General features: G+C 33.8%; 1 protein-coding gene across 2 annotated transcripts in view; it reads left to right on the top strand.

The window, feature by feature from the left end:
• LOC145243663 (cilia- and flagella-associated protein 54-like) overlaps positions 1-16,544 on the top strand; it is a 449,435-nt gene that overhangs the window by 57,118 nt on the left and 375,773 nt on the right. For both annotated transcript variants that reach the window (XR_013862929.1, XM_080106712.1), the window contains exons 9-10: positions 1,987-2,100; positions 8,776-8,876. Coding sequence is in view for 1 of the 2 variants with exons in the window: in XM_080106712.1 (XP_079962838.1) it covers positions 1,987-2,100; positions 8,776-8,876 (215 nt within the window). In the remaining variant the exon portion in view is untranslated. The remainder of the gene's footprint in view (positions 1-1,986; positions 2,101-8,775; positions 8,877-16,544) is intronic.

The raw sequence follows: 16,544 nt of genomic DNA, 5'->3' as shown, positions 1-16,544 counted from the left end.
TCTGTGCCTAAACCTAAACGTAGACTCCATGAACAAAGCTTCTTGCACGCCTGTGGAATTGTCTTCCATTTTCCTGCTTTCCAGCTGACTACAATATGGTTGTCTTCAAGTCCAACTTAAACAAGTTCTTGATGAGCTGTTCCACTTAAGTTAACAAATTTACCGAATTTCCATTACTGACGATTACTATGTTGTCCAATTGACTACTGACTACTGTACACACTTAATCCATATCCTCGAGTAGTCTCTGGCCTGATTGCAACATTTTTTTTTTTTTACTCTGTGTTTCAGACTGTTTTCATCATTTTGTTTCACAATGTTTTGGCCATTAGACTCCCCAGCCTTCTTTTAGTGTCTTTTGTCAGAGTAAGTAAATACTAAAATGCATAAATGTTCAAAACTACAAGTAAAACAGGCATTGAGAGTGCCAATGAATTTACAAATGAGATCATAAAGGAAGAGGTGACCTTGAAAACTGTGAATTGGTATAAGGTTAAAGGATAAGCACTTGATAAGGAGACTAAAAGTTTATATTATTTAGATGTTACCTATATAAGTAAATCTTTTTATCAATTTTGACCATTGATAATTTCCGTCCTCCAAAATCCATATTTGATTCCGATTTATCAAGTTTTTTTATGTAACGTTGGCACATGTTCTTAGCAGGAAAAATGTCCTTTGATTTGATTAATTTTAACAAGTTTATAAACATAGATATATCTACACACACACACACACACACACACACACACACACACACACACACACACACACACACATATATATATTTATTTTTAAAACAGTAATCTACATACATGCATATTTCGGGGCCCTACCTCTCTTCAGCGTAGCTTGATTGTTATTAGGACTCGAACCCTGGACCTTATATATTTCAGTCCAGCGTCTTATCCATTAGGCTATGATGCCACAGACGATTTACTGTTTAGTTTTTATCGTTTATATATTTACATAGTTTTTTTGTTATTGATTTTTTAAACGATATTGAGGTTAGCGTCTTCACCTTGAAGATCGGATGTTTTTTTAGAAATTGCCCATTTTTTATTTTGGACGTAAACAAATATTTTTATTTATTTATTTATTTTTAAAACAGTAATCTACATACATGCATGTTTCGGGGCCCTACCCTTCTTCAGCATAGCTTGACTGTTATTAGGACTCGAACCCTGGACCTTATGTATTTCATGTATTTTATGTATTATCCATTACGCTATGATACCATAGACGATTTACTGTTTAGTTTTTATCGTTTATATATTTACATAGTTTTTTTGTTGTTGGTTTTTTTTAAACGATATTGAGGTTAGCGTCTTCACCTTGAATCAACAACAAAAGAAAAAACTATGTAAATATATAAACGATAAAAACTAAACAGTAAAACGTGTATGGCATCATAGCGTAATGGATAAGACGCTGGACTGAAATACATAAGGTCCAGGGTTCGAGTCCTAATATATCATTGTTGGTTAGTTGCATTACAACTGTGATCCCATCATAGAAAGAGAGAAACAATTGATAACTGACAATTTTTGTTAATCTGTTTCTTCTATGATGTTACTTCTCCTTTTCTGTACAGCTGGAGATCTTTATCTTTTGCCCCCAAGGTCAACAGAGATTAGATCATTCCTGTAATAGTCTGGTCCCCATAAATTTTGTGGTGAAAGTTGACATCTGTGTAGTTCTCGGAGGTCCATCTTCTCAGGCTTTGCCTTCTCTCTTTGAGAAGGGATTAGTTTATTGCTAATCGCCTGAAGCTCCCTCATCGTGGAATGCAAAGAGACTACCCAGGCATTTTTGCAAGTTAGAGTGACCCTCTTTGGGGGCACTGACTTCTCAATCCCACTTTCCGACCCTGATGTCGAAGTTTTTGCAGTGGGAGAGAACTATATACCCTGTATCTCTATATTTTCTTTTTTATTATTATTTTCTTCGAATTGAATCAAAGAATTTATCCTATTCGTTTTTTAGGCAATGCTGTTCTCAATATAACCGGGAAGAAATCCAAGAAAGACCAACCAGTTGTTGGTTTTTCCAATTTGATTGATAATGAGCAATCAACTTTAATGGACTTGGCTACAGCAGGTACTTTTTTTTTTATCTTTACATGTCCGTTGTATCTTTCGTTTATTTTTATTTGTCCAGTGCATTTACCTTTTATATTTATTTGTCTATTTTATTTTGCTTTCTCATGTTGATATATGCGTGTGTGATTTCGTTTTCCTTGTGTCGTGTTTCTTTTTTTTTTACATCAATGTGTGTTGTGTTTCTTTTTTTTACATCAATGTGTGTTGTGTTTCTTTTTTTTACATCAATGTGTGTTGTGTTTCATTTTTTTTACATCAATGTGTGTTGTGTTTCTTTTTTTTATACATTAATGTGTGTTGTGTTTCTTTTTTTTTACATCAATGTGTGTTTCTTTTTTTTACATCAATGTGTGTTGTGTTTCTTTTTTTTTACATCAATGTGTGTTGTGTTTCTTTTTTTTTACATCAATGTGTGTTGTGTTTCTTTTTTTTACATCAATGTGTGTTGTGTTTCTTTTTTTTATACATCAATGTGTGTTGTGTTTCTTTTTTTTTACATCAATGTGTGTTGTGTTTCTTTTTTTTACATCAATGTGTGTTGTGTTTCTTTTTTTTATACATTAATGTGTGTTGTGTTTCTTTTTTTTTACATCAATGTGTGTTTCTTTTTTTATACATTAATGTGTGTTGTGTTTCTTTTTTTTACATCAATGTGTGTTGTGTTTCTTTTTTTTTACATCAATGTGTGTTGTGTTTCTTTTTTTTACATCAATGTGTGTTGTGTTTCTTTTTTTTTACATCAATGTGTGTTGTGTTTCTTTTTTCTTACATCAATGTGTGTTGTTCATTGTTTGTGGTTAAGACTCGCATTCGTCGTTACTAGCATATGAGTTCTTCATTGAAATATAGAAAGAATTAAAAGATGGAGATGCAGAATGGAGATTTATTTAGAGATAAATACATTAAATAACAAGTAATGAAATGCACACGTAATTATGAAGGAGAGAGACAGTTATACTTCTAATAACTTTACATAACTGGATAGACTGACAGACGTACAGAGAGATTGAACATAATATTACTGATAAGGGGCAGGAGTGAAGATGTTTTTTTTCTAATAAGATAATAAGATGGGTAGTTTATGATGAAGGCATCTGAACTCGAAACCATGTAATGGAAAGCAAAACAAAAAAAAGTAAACAATAAAAAACAATCACAATTATTTGTTGATTGAGAAATTAAGAGACACTACTTTTTACGTCAACATTCCTTCGAGATATACATCATTGATGAAAACAAATCTATATATTAATAGGATTAATAAGATAGCGTATGTGTTATTTATTTTGTGTGTCACGCTTACATCCGAGTGACTGTCGTTTAATTGTTATGGACTTCCATTTCTTGTAATAAATAATTTTATCAAGAATTCTTCATAAGTTTGGGTTTCGGTTTCGATTATAGCTGATGGCACTCAAGTCATTTATTTTTTTATAAATAATTTTACCAAGAATTCTTCATGAGTTTTGGTTTCAGTTTCGGTTATGGCTGATGGCACTTAAGGCATCTATTTTTTTTTATAAATAATTTGACCAAGAATTCTTCACATGTTTTGGTTTCGATTTCGATTTCGATTGTAGCTGATGGCACTCCAGTAATCTATTTTTTTATAAATAATTTTATCAAGAATTCTTCATAAGTTTTGGTTTCGGTTTCGATTATAGCTGAAAGAACTCAAGTTATATATATATATATATATATATATATATATATATATATATATATATATATATATATATATATATATATATATATATATATGCATATATCTTTTTCATAGGTTTTGGTTTCGATTCAAGCTGATGCACCCAAGTCATATGGATATATATATATATATTTTTAAATTGCAACTTTATAATATATAAAAATTGATGGAACATAACCTCTATAATAATATATACGAAATCTACACGAATTAAAATATCATATTTAAGCATACTTTGCGATCAGGCTATGCCAGGTGTCCCTGCTAGCTTAGATAAATACTTTTGCAGGTTTAACAAAAAAGCTACAATAATATCAGAGCATTTACATTTACGCTAAACATCTATAGGATGCCAACATCAATATATCACGTATGAATCAGTTCCTTGTGGAATTTCCACAGGTCCCGCTTGTTATTCATTAATAGTAATAACAATGCTTACTAACTAATAGTAATAACAATACTTACTAATTAATAGTAATAATAATAATTAATAATTCTGATTTCGCTTATGAACGTCTCTCTGGAAAGGGATGGGATTCATTTCCAGAGGATTTCCCTTAATCCCGGCTTCAAACCAGGAGCTTCAAAGATCAAGGGTTTTCCTAATGATGTTGGTGGTACCTATAATTGCAGAGGTTCGAAGGCCGCCTAAAACAGCGGGGATTTTTAGTTTTTTCAATTGTCCTTCCAGATGACTTGATACTACTCCTAGCGTACCAACTACGACCGGGATTATTTGTGTTTTAACCCCGTGTATACGCCTTATCTCCAAGGCCAATGAGCATAATTGCTCCACTTCTCATTCTCATTCTTTCTCACATTCCTGTCCCAGGGTACTGAGAAGTCTACAATCTGCCAGTTTTTTGAGACCTTGTCAATGACGACCAAATCCGGACAATTATGTTCCAATTGCTTGGTCGTTATGACACTTTTGTCCCACCATACCTCTATCTTGCCATCCTCACTTGTTCTCACTTCATCAGGAACCTCCTCAAACCATTTTCCAGCACACTTCACCCCAACCCTCTTACACACCTCCCAATATATCCGGAGTCCGATGCGATCGTGTCTTTTGCGGTACTCTCTCTTGACCAGTCTACTACACCCTGCTGCGAGGTGCACAATTGATTCTGAGGTCTTACCACAAATCCGGCATTCTGCAGCAATTTCCTCTCCTAGAACCACTTTTTTTGAACAATCGTGTTCCTAATGCCTGCTCTTGTGCTGCACAAACAAAAGCTTCAGTAATCTTAGCCAGATACCCAGCTCTAAGCCATTGTCATTATCTTTCATCAGCCACTTCTGCTATATCCTGGAAGAACCTTCCATGCATTTTCTTCCTAGCCAGTTCCTCTGCCCTTTCTCTATCCATACGTTTCACATAATAAGCCTTGGTCTCACATAACTCCACTTCATTGGCCACAACCTTAAGCATCCACTCCCCACTTCTAACCACATGCTCCTTCAACAACATCTCCTCGGTTCTAACACAATCTTTTACACTTTTCAATCCTCTCCCATCATCTTTCCTCTTTTGATACAGCCTTGCTACGCTACTTCGAATGTGAAATATACCAAACATTGCTAAAATCCTTATCAGGCCATTCTAAAATTCCTTCACTGTATCTCAAAACACTGACTACCAATGCATTTACTGCTTTCTAAATCTAATAATAATAATAATAATAATAATAATAATAATAATTGATAATAATAATAATTAATAATAAACAACAATAATAGTAATTAATAATTTTGAAAGTGAGTCAGTAACTTTTAATTAGAAACACTCAGAGATTTTCCAGAATATCCAACCAAGCAAAAAAGACATAAAAGTAAATATTAAACAAATAATTGTTTCCAAAAGCAAGCCAATTTACTCTTCTACCTACTTGGATAAGTTTTTTTTGGTGTCTTAAGTGTGTTGTATTTAAAATGAAGGTCGTTTAAAAGCTGTCAAATGTAAACAAAAAACAAATTGGTGGTCTTATTCGAACTTCAATAATCACTCAAAATCGAAAATCAAGCAAAATACTGATAGAAACATATGCAATAAATGTCACCAATGGTGTGAAAATGTAATGTTTTACCAGTATTTTGTTAAATTTGCGATTTTTGAGCGATTATCGAGGTCATCAATGGCTCTAATGAGACCACAATTTTCTTTTTAGTGCTAATTCGACAGACTACCTTTATGTTTAAGTAAAAAAAAAAACACTTTAAAATAAGTTAAAACATAAAAAAAAACTTATTCAGGTAGGTATAAGAGTAAGTAAGTTTGCCTTTAATAACATTTATTTTTCATGTATTTATTTTTTCGCCTCGTTTTTGTTTTGTTGTCTATTTTGGGAAACCATTGCTAAAACTTTTTAAGCCAGTTTAAATGATTCCAAATTCCTTTCAAATTCTTCACCGAGATATTTGAGTTCAGAATTAATCAAGCTCTAGTCCACCACCTTAAAGTTACTGAACTTCTTTCCGACCCCCAATATGGATTTAGGCAAGCACATTCTACTGCAGATATCCTAACTGTAATCTCTGAACGTATATACCATGCACTGGATAAAGAAGGAGAAAGTAGGGCAGTAGTCCTAGATATATCTAAGGCTTTTGACAGGGTATGGCACACTAGTCTTCTCAGGAAAATCAGATCATAGTGAATCTCTCGACAAAGGCTTCCTTTCTAGAGCAATTGCTCCTGACATATCAAAGGCCTTCGATTAAGTATGGCAAAGGGCCTACTTCACAATATTTCCAGCTATGGTATAACTGGAAATGTTTTCTCAATTATTAAATCATTTCTCTCTAATAGACTCATAAGAGTAGTGGTTGATGGGCAGAAATCAGAGGCCACAGTATTAATGCTGGAGTCCCTCAGGGGTCAATCCTGGGCCCAACTCTCTTCCTGATCTACATCAATGATCTCCCAAAACACATACTTAAATCATTCATTGACATCTATGCTGATGACACGACCATCTATAGTAACACATCAAAGGCCATAAATGACAAAGTTCTCTCTGATCTTGAGCACGTGGTACAGTGGGGAAGAGGTGGCTGATTACTTTTAATGCATCTAAAACCAAGCTGCTATCAACGCTCTGATCCCCATCTGGCATCAACTGAAATGAATGGCTCTCGTCTTGGGGAGGCTTCATGTTGGGACAAGCTTCTGGGTTTGACCTTTACTCTTGATCTGAAATCAAGTCTGTTGCCCAGATCGCTGGGAAAATGGTAGGATCCTTCTACTGCTCCAGAAGATATCTCACTGCTGATGCAATTCTCTACCTGTATAAAAGCCAAGTACATCCAAGGATGGAGTACTGCTGCCACATCTGGGCTAGATCTACTAAAAACAGCCTATCCTGCCTTGACAGAGTACAAAATAGACTTTGTGGCTTAGTGGGGGATGCCCTTTTCTCTTCCCTGCAACCTGTCTTCCACAGAAAAGACGTTGTGAGCCTGTCTTTGTTTTATTGTTATTTCTATGGCAAGTGCTCGTTAGAGCTCCAATCTCTGGTTTCCTCTTGCCAATGTTTCACGAAAAACACCCTGAAAGCACTGTCAGTAATTTTCCCCAAGCTTTATCTGTGCCAAAACCAAAACGTAGATTCCATGAACAAAGCTTCTTTGCTAGAAGTGCACGCCTATGGAATTCTCTTTCGTTTGCCTGTTTCCCACCTGGCTACAATTTGGATGTCTTCAAGTTCAACATAAACAAATTCCTGACGAATCGCCCTCTTAAGTAAGGCACTTTATCAAATCTCCAATACTAACGATTACTACGATACTATCCCATTGATTACTGTATACGCAATAACTCTTATCATCGAGTGGCTTCCGGGCCTTGATAAGTGGTGACTTCCATTTAAAAAAAAAAAAGAGAAGAATCCAGGTTGTCCTTGATAGTCGTACGTGAAAACAATATGATATAAATGCGGGTGTACCTCAGAGATCGATCCTTGAACTGTTATTATTTCTAATATTCATAAACGACCTCCCTGATAAAATTGTTTCTGAGATGGGTATATTTGCTGATGATACCATGCCCTATATCATGCACATAGGGAAAACAAATGAGCACATATTTAAGACAACCACCAATAGCTATGTCTAAAGTATTTCATTCAAACTCCTCAGTTTAATGTTCACAGGGAACATGAGTTGGAACAAATACATCAAGAGCATTGCCAAAGATGCTGCAAGGAAGGTGGGCTCTCTTTACCGTGCTAGAAAGTAACTTACTCCTGAAAGTATCCTGTACCTCTACAAAGCCACAATTCGCCATGTAAGGAGTATTGTTGTCACATAATTTTTAATGTACGGTGAACAGACAGCTTGCTGCTCAACTGCCCACAATCCACCTGTTGGACATAATCCCAAATATGTCCAAGTGGAAATATGTGTTGTTTGAGGTGAAAAGATGTAAAAAAAAAATTTGTATATAGACATGTGAAGTTGTCTTATTATGTTAATATAAACTAGCGGGAACTTGAGTTCCTTCAGCTATAATCGAAACCGAAACCAAAACTTATAAAGAATTCTTGATAAAATTATTTATAAAAAAAATAGATGACTTAAGTGCCATCAGCTATAATCGAAACTGAAACCAAAACTTATGAAAATTCTTGATAAAATTATTTATTATAAAGAAATAGAAGTCCATAACAGTTTGGCCTTCGGGTCAAGATCAAAGTGTAGTATCTGTTCTTCAGATGCTGCACTTCAATTTCTTGTTCTCTCTCAGTGGGGGGAGAAATCCTTCACGACTGAGGCAATTTTAATTTTTGTTCCTTTTCTCCACATTAAAAAACGACCCTGGTGCCTAACTCTGTCCCGTGGGGAGACATTGTAAATAGGAATAATTAAACGACAGTCACTCGGATGTAAGTGTGACACAAAATAACACACGCTATCCTATTAATATATAGATATTAAGGTTTCTTTTTAATTGTTTTATTTCAGGTGACAATCGTATTCCTGTGAGTGCTGTGTTCCAACTTGCAAGGTTAGCTTTCTGTTATGAGCAGTTTGAAGCTTTTGCCTTTTTAGCAGAACCATTGAAGGTATTTCAAGAATCTTGTTCTTTTTACCATTCACCTTTCTTCCATCTTTGTAATATTGTGGCACCTTACCTTCTTTAGGAGCATCACATCTGTTAATGTCTGTAAATTCCTTTAAATGGTTATGCGTGACTTTGCTTCTTATCATTATGTGTCAGAGCCATTATCTTTGGTGAAGAGGATTCTCTTTTAACTTGTTAAGTTGCTACATTACATAAAACTGACAATCTGCACTTGGTTTCTTCAGCCGATGGTAGCAATCGATTGTCTAAGTTATTTGAGACACGTTTTGTTCTTGAAAGATAATTGGTCTCAGTAACAACAACAAGTGCAGGTTCTGACACACACAAGTAGAGAGTGTGAGCCACCGGACATCTAGCTGTAAGGTTCTGCTGGGGGACGGCTATTATACACTGCAACACAATGGAGTATGAAAATATTTCCACTGGACCATCTGTTAAAAAGTTTAATAATTTTTTTTATTTTTATTTTATTTGTTTTTTTTACATATGGGTCACCACTTATCAAGGCCCAGAGGCAACTCAAGGATAAGGGTTAATGCGTGTATAGTGATCAAAGGAAACATGTAGTAATCGTTAGTAGTGGAAATTGGTAAGTTAGATTACTTAAGGGAATGGCTCATCAAGAATTTGTGCACATTGGACTTGAAAATGACCATCCTGGGAACATGTACCAGAAAGAACAGTTGAAAATAAGTCATACACCATCCACTATAACTATTCAATTCCTATAGCTATGTACCTAGAAAACAGAGCTATTATACTTGAAATAGTGATATGGAACAAGAAAGAGAAAGAAGCAACCTTAGTAGAAGTCAGTGTTCTCAATGATGCTGGGTTAAACAGAGCTAAGTAGGAAAAGGTAATGAAATACCAAGGTTTTATGTGTGACATGAAAAGAAATTGGAATCTTTGGAAGATCTTCATCGTTCCAGTAATTATAAGAGCAACTGGATTCATGAAAAAGAATTTCAAAAACTTCTTAGTAAATATACCCAGTGAACCAAGTGTAAAAGACATACAAGCAATTGCACTCAAAAGGACAGTTAGATACATAAAAAGATCACATCCTCAGCTAGAACGAAATGATAAGAAAATTAAAACAAAATGAAGATTTGAACAAAAAGAATTTTAATATTTGCTCATTTTTATAGATGTCTTCTCACACTCATTTTTTTTTTTTTTTTTTGTATAGACGGCTAATTGCTGCGTCTTAGTGTCAAGTCTACTCTCTCCTCATTTTTCGATCTGCTGGCCATATTTATTTAAATATATTTTTAATTTACACAAACAACAAAACTCAGTATTCATTTTATCAAATTTACCTACTCATCGAGAAAGTTAGTTTCCATATTTACGACCTTTGTTGGGATCGATTTAATTACTTTCCGAAATATAACTCTATAGACCTGAATGCTAATGTCCTTTTATGGTATTTTTATTATTATTTATTATTATTAATGATATATATATATATATATACTAGCAAAAGTACCCGTCGTTGACTGGGTTCAAAAACAGCCTACAGAAAATGGACTCTGATTTATGAAAGTATGATAGGTTATGAAAAGGAAGGGTTATAAAGAGATAGCTTCGAATTTGGGGGTATCAAAACCAAAGCAAAATATGATAAAAGTAAAAATAAAATAGATAAACCCCATAATTTATTATACCATACATATTCACACTGAAACACTTATCATAATATTCTGTGGATCTATATTAAAAAAAAAACCTTGTTAAACTTTGTGACATATTTCCATTCTATGAAGGTCAGGTGCGAACGAACACCCCATAATTTATAATTCCATATTTCTTAAAACTGAAGCATAATTATCAAAGTATACTTACGCAGATAGATAGAAAAAATCTTTATTAAAGTTTGTGCCTATTTCCATTCTGTGGAGGCCAGACACGAACGCAGACCCCACAATTTTATTAAACCATCCCTATTTAAGTTAGAAAGTATTCTTATGTACATCTATATCAAAAACACTTGTAAACGTTTTTTTTTAATTTTAAAATTTTTTTATTTCCATACTTTGTGGACCAGGCGCGAACACAGACCCCGCAATTTTAATGAACCACCGTTCTGCCAGATCAAACATACCCATTCCTGTGTCTCAATACATCTTCTAGCTCTGTTTAACCCAGCATCATTGAGAACACTGACTTCTACTAAGGTTGCTTCTTTCTCTTTCTTGTTCCATATCACTATTTCAAGTATAATTGTGGTGTCTGCGTTCGTGCCTGGTCCACAAGGTATGGAAATAAAAAATTTAAAAATAAAAAAAAAGCGTTTACAAGTGTTTTTGATATAGATGTACATAAGAATACTTTGATAAGTTTGTTTTAACTTGAATAGGGATGGTATAATAAAATTGTGGGGTCTGCGTTCGCGCCTGGCCTCCATAGAATGGAAATAGGCACAAACTTTAATAAAGATTTTTCATATCTATCTGTGTAAGTATACTTTGATAATTATGTTTCAGTTTGAAGAAATATGGTATAATAAAATTATGGGGTGTTCGTTCGCACCTGACCTCCATAGAATGGAAATATGTCACAAAGTTTAACAAGGTTTTTTAATATAGATCCACAGAATATTGTGATAAGTGTTTCAGTGTGAACAGTTATGGTACAATAAATTATGGGGTTTATCTATTTTATTTTTACTTTCATCATATTTTGCTTTGGTTTTGATACCCCCAAATTCAACCCAAATTTACAACCCTTCCATTTTCATAACCTATCATCTATATATATAAAAGCGAAAATGTATGTATGTATGTATGCTTTTCCTCGATGTCCACGAAAGGCTTCTTTCAGAGAAGCGCTTGCTCGGTTCACAACTTAAAACTTTTTATATCATCTATAAATTGTAATATCGCTGATTTACCCACGGAGCTCGCCTGTCTATTTAATTTTATTGACTTTCAAACGTTAATTATTCCACATTTCCTGCATCGGCACGCGTTACATTCGGTTTTCGGTATAAAAAAAAAGAAGCGAAACTCAACTCTAATCACAGGCCGAAAGTCAGTTGTCTCAAGAGTAAGTAACTTAGGAGGAGCTAAGTAACGTTTGTTCAATATCGACTTCGTCATATAAGACTGTAGCTTTCATTTCGCTCCTCCTAATAAACAGGGAGCGGTTTTTTAAAAACAAACAAACCGATTTATTCACCTCATTCAAAACTGTCCCGCACAAAATGCTAACTGCTGAATACCTATCGCCGTCACGTCAATCAAAAATGCGCACCTGTTTTTTTTAAACACTTTACTATTTTCCAACTGCGCGTCGTGAAGGCTTCGTTTTTTTTTCACGGGCACCTGTTTTTTTTCACGTTTTTGGGGTTTTTTCATATACCCCAAAAAACACCCGGGCAACGCCGGGTACCCCTCGCTAGTCTTCTATATATATAAAATCGAAAATGTATCTATGTATGTATGTTTGTGTGTCTGCTAAAAACTTTTGACCGACGGAACAAAAATTCACAAACTTGGTATCATATTAAAGCCCCACCCTCCGGACGACAAATATCGAAAAATTAGCCCAAAAGAACCATCAGAAGTGCGTCAACTGATCGATTTTCTGCAGGGGGGGGGCAAAAAGTGACATTTTAATGTTAAACATTACATATTTTTAAATTGATTTATAACTGCCCCCCAAAATACGAGCGCCAACTCTTCTACATAAAGTATACACGGGGCCGTTTATTTTAGGTCAACTTATATTTAAAACCCCGCTGAGTCATGTCACGTGATCTTGACGTCAACAAGCTCTAATGGCAGTCTGAATTTAAAATTTAAAAATGTTGTTATCGGTAAAAAAAATTTAACCCTCACACAAGCTAAAGTATGAACTTCTACACTATGACAACGTTACCAAAGTTATTAGCATATTAAAAATAGTTAGATACGATAGTTAAACGAAAAATAGCAAGCCAAAAATGTGAAGTAAAAAAAAAAAGATATGCTTACAAAAAATATTAACGATCGAAGTTTTTACAAAAAAAAAGACAGCCAGACGCCATTTTCTTTTTTAGTAACAGTCTTTAGAGTAAGGAAGACGAAGTGAGAGAGAGAGAGAGAGAGAGAGAGAGAGAGAGAGAGAGACATACACAAACGCAAACAGAGAGAGAAAGAGAGAGAGACAGAGACAGATAGAGAGAGATGTCTAGACAGGAAACGAAATACGTAATTTAATAAACGCTAATGTGAAGTAAAACAAAAAAAATAAAATACTGCTACGTCATCTCGTAACGCTCCCGCGATGACCTCATTTAGTGGCTATCTGTCAATCAAACCTCTTTCACTCGCTTTATAAGCCTTATTTTAACACTATAATCAATTCCTCTTACTCTTGGCCTACACGGTTAAGTGGTTGGAGTTTGTTTCACCTCCGCGTCAAGGCTCCCGGGTTCAATCCAGCCTCACGACAAAAACTATTTTTTTTCTTTTACATCTTTAGACACGTGGGCAACGTTTCTTTATTTTTTTTACTTCGCTTATTCTTTAGTTTACTCCCCCCCCCATACACACAGCGGGGTTTTTTTTTTCGACGTTTTTTTTTTTCGCTGTTTTTTTTTTTGGTTTTTCCGATTTTTTTAACATCGTTTCAGGGTTATTACTTATCCCCCCCATACACACACCTACAAACACCCGGGCAACGCCGGGTACCCCCCCCCCTACCCCGCTAGTACTTTCATAAATCAGAGTCCATTTTCTGTAGGCTGTTTTTTAACCCAGTCAACGACGGGTACTTTTGCTAGTGTATATATATATATATATATATATATATATATATATATATATATATATATATATAGTAATCACTGCTTATAGTAAGTGGTGTTCCATGGATTCTGAATGACAGCAAGTCACCAGTACTCTTTATTTCTGTTGCTAACCATTGCAAATAAACTTCCAATATTGCAAAAACTGCTTGCCATTGATCTTTCACTGACAGCGACTATTGATCTTCTCTGAGATTTAGATGGCAACAAGCCTCTCCATAGTGGAAATCTAGGCAGTTCTTCCTTTCCATTCATCCTTCTTGACCCTTCATGGTTATTTTCTGTAGTCTCAGCCATGGTTGATACCTTATTTATTTTATTTATTCTTTATTTATGGGGAGGGTTCATTTAAATACATAAATAACCGAAAAGGGATGGTGATAAGTAGTATGATCAATATTGTCTGACTACAATATGTCGTCTTCAAGTCCAATGTAAACAAGTTCTTGATGAGCCGTTCCTCTTAAGTAATCCAATTTACCAAATTTACACTTCTAACGATTACTATAATATTATCCCTTTGACTACTGTACAATTTTTAACCCTTATCCTCGAGTGGTCTCTGGGCCTTGATAAGTGGTGATTCCTTTGTTAAAAAAAAACAAAAAAACTTGCATTTTTGGGGAAGGGGAGGCAAAAATGAATGACAAAGGTAAGGAAAAACATTTTTTTGTTTAAACATTTAAAGTTTATCAAAATTAATCCGGAGCAAAAACCTAGATCCGATATCCAGAACGTTTTTGTACTTGTTTTTTAAGGGAGGTGGTGTTTGATCAACATTGCTGGGGAGCCATGACATAATATACTGTTTTGTTTTTAAATCCCAGAAGCAGTGTTTCATGGTAAACAACTGATGACCCTTAAGAGAGTATTAAGACTAGTGTGAATTCTTGAAAACAAAGAGATTAATCGACTTGCAGGAAAAATAATTTTTCAATGAAGGGCTTTGAATTAAAAGTTTAGTTTTTTTTTCTTCTTAATATAGTTTTGAAGGTTGAAAAACTTTTAAGACAATATATATATATATATATATATATATACATATTTACTAGCAGACCGCCCGCCCAGTGTTGCCTGATCATAAAATACACTTAATTATAATGAATAAAATAAAATACGCATTAAGTGCGCTTGAAACCAAATCACAACGTAATATTATGAAAATAAACAAATATTTTACTTGTTTGAAATTTATCACAAATATATTTCAGAGGTATACTCCATCTTCAGTGTGTTGTTTTGTTTCTTTTCTTTTTTTTCTTTTTCCTCTTCAGCACACTGAAGATGGAGTCTACCTCCGAAATATATTTGTGATAAATTTCAAACAAGTAAAATATTTATTTTCCTAATATTATGTTGTGATTTGGCTGTCAAGCGCACTTGATGCATATTTTATTTTATTCAAATTAAAACGAAGTTTCTATTGAACTCTCATTCTTGACTTAAATATAATATTTTAATTTATACAAATTTCGTATTTATTATTATAAAGCCAATTCTCTGTTGATTATTATATTGTACCCAATACATAGTAGTGATTTCGAAAGTTAAATAAAACAAAATATGACTTGGGATTCCACCAACTAGAATTGAAACCAAAACATAATTTTCCAGTGGTAAGTCCATATGCATAGCAAAACTTCCCATAGTTAAAAGTATAAATGCATATTTGTGCATGTGTAAAAAATATACTTAAGTCGACTTACACCTTCCAAGTTACAGTTATTAAATTTGGACCTTTAGTAGCTATTTTTCCCGGCTAAAAAACAAATTGAAGTCTAAATCCGTTATATAGACAAAAAATTGACAAAGTAGTTTAGTAGAGACTGTTCTACTCACAGAGACAAGGTTACTTATATATTATAAAAGTGACCCTGTCTCTCTGTGAAATGTTCTCTACCAAACTACTCTGTCAAATTTTGGTCTACAGACTTCATATATGGGGTATTTGAACCTGTAGAACAAAATTGATTTGAATTTTAGCTGTTAAAAAATAGCTATTAAGTGGCAAAAATTTTTAAAATTGGAACTTGGCTGGCATAGTTTGATGTAATGTGTATGCTCTACACATGCACAGATATACATTTATATGTTTAACTGCATTATTTGTCAAGTATTGATATGTATGTGTCATTTGCTCAGATGGTAGCAAATCCCGCTAAAGAGCTAAATGGTTTGGTTTCGATTCTAGCTGCATATTTTTTAAACTTTTGAAATCGCTACTATATATTAGGTACAATATAATAATCAATAGAGAATGGGTTTTATAATAATAAATACGAAATCTGCATGAATTAAAATATATTTAAGCATATTTTACGGCCACGTGAGGTGCTTTTATGTATGTATATCTATATATATATATATATATATATATATATATATATATATATATATATATATATATATATATATATAAAAGTGAACCCTCACCCCGTAAAAAGAACTCCTCGCTACAAAAGTTGTAGATGGCCTATGCCCCTTCTAGGAGCTCAAAAGGCTATAGATGGATGGATATATAATGATTGTATAGATTGGTTTCTTAGATTATTAAAGAGTGCTCAACAGAGGACAGAGCTAGTATAATGTTGGTATAATAAACAGACTATATATATATATATATATATATATATATATATATATATATATATATATATACTCGGGTTTTTTTATATTCAAAAGTAATGGACTAATGAATTCAACGAGGTTGTTAGATAGTGCTCAATAAAAAGAGCTGATAATACTTGTTTATTGTTATATAAACATGCTCACATCCCGCTGCTACAAATAGCCACTTGTTTCAATCAAACAACAGATATCATCAGGTAGCGACTTGACTATTCAAAAGTTCAA

The sequence above is a fragment of the Euprymna scolopes genome, chromosome 22, assembly GCF_053919585.1.
Source record: "Euprymna scolopes isolate OS-2025 chromosome 22, ASM5391958v1, whole genome shotgun sequence".
Taxonomy (NCBI): Eukaryota; Metazoa; Mollusca; class Cephalopoda; order Sepiida; family Sepiolidae; genus Euprymna; species Euprymna scolopes.
This window is presented reverse-complemented; position numbering and strand designations above follow the sequence as displayed.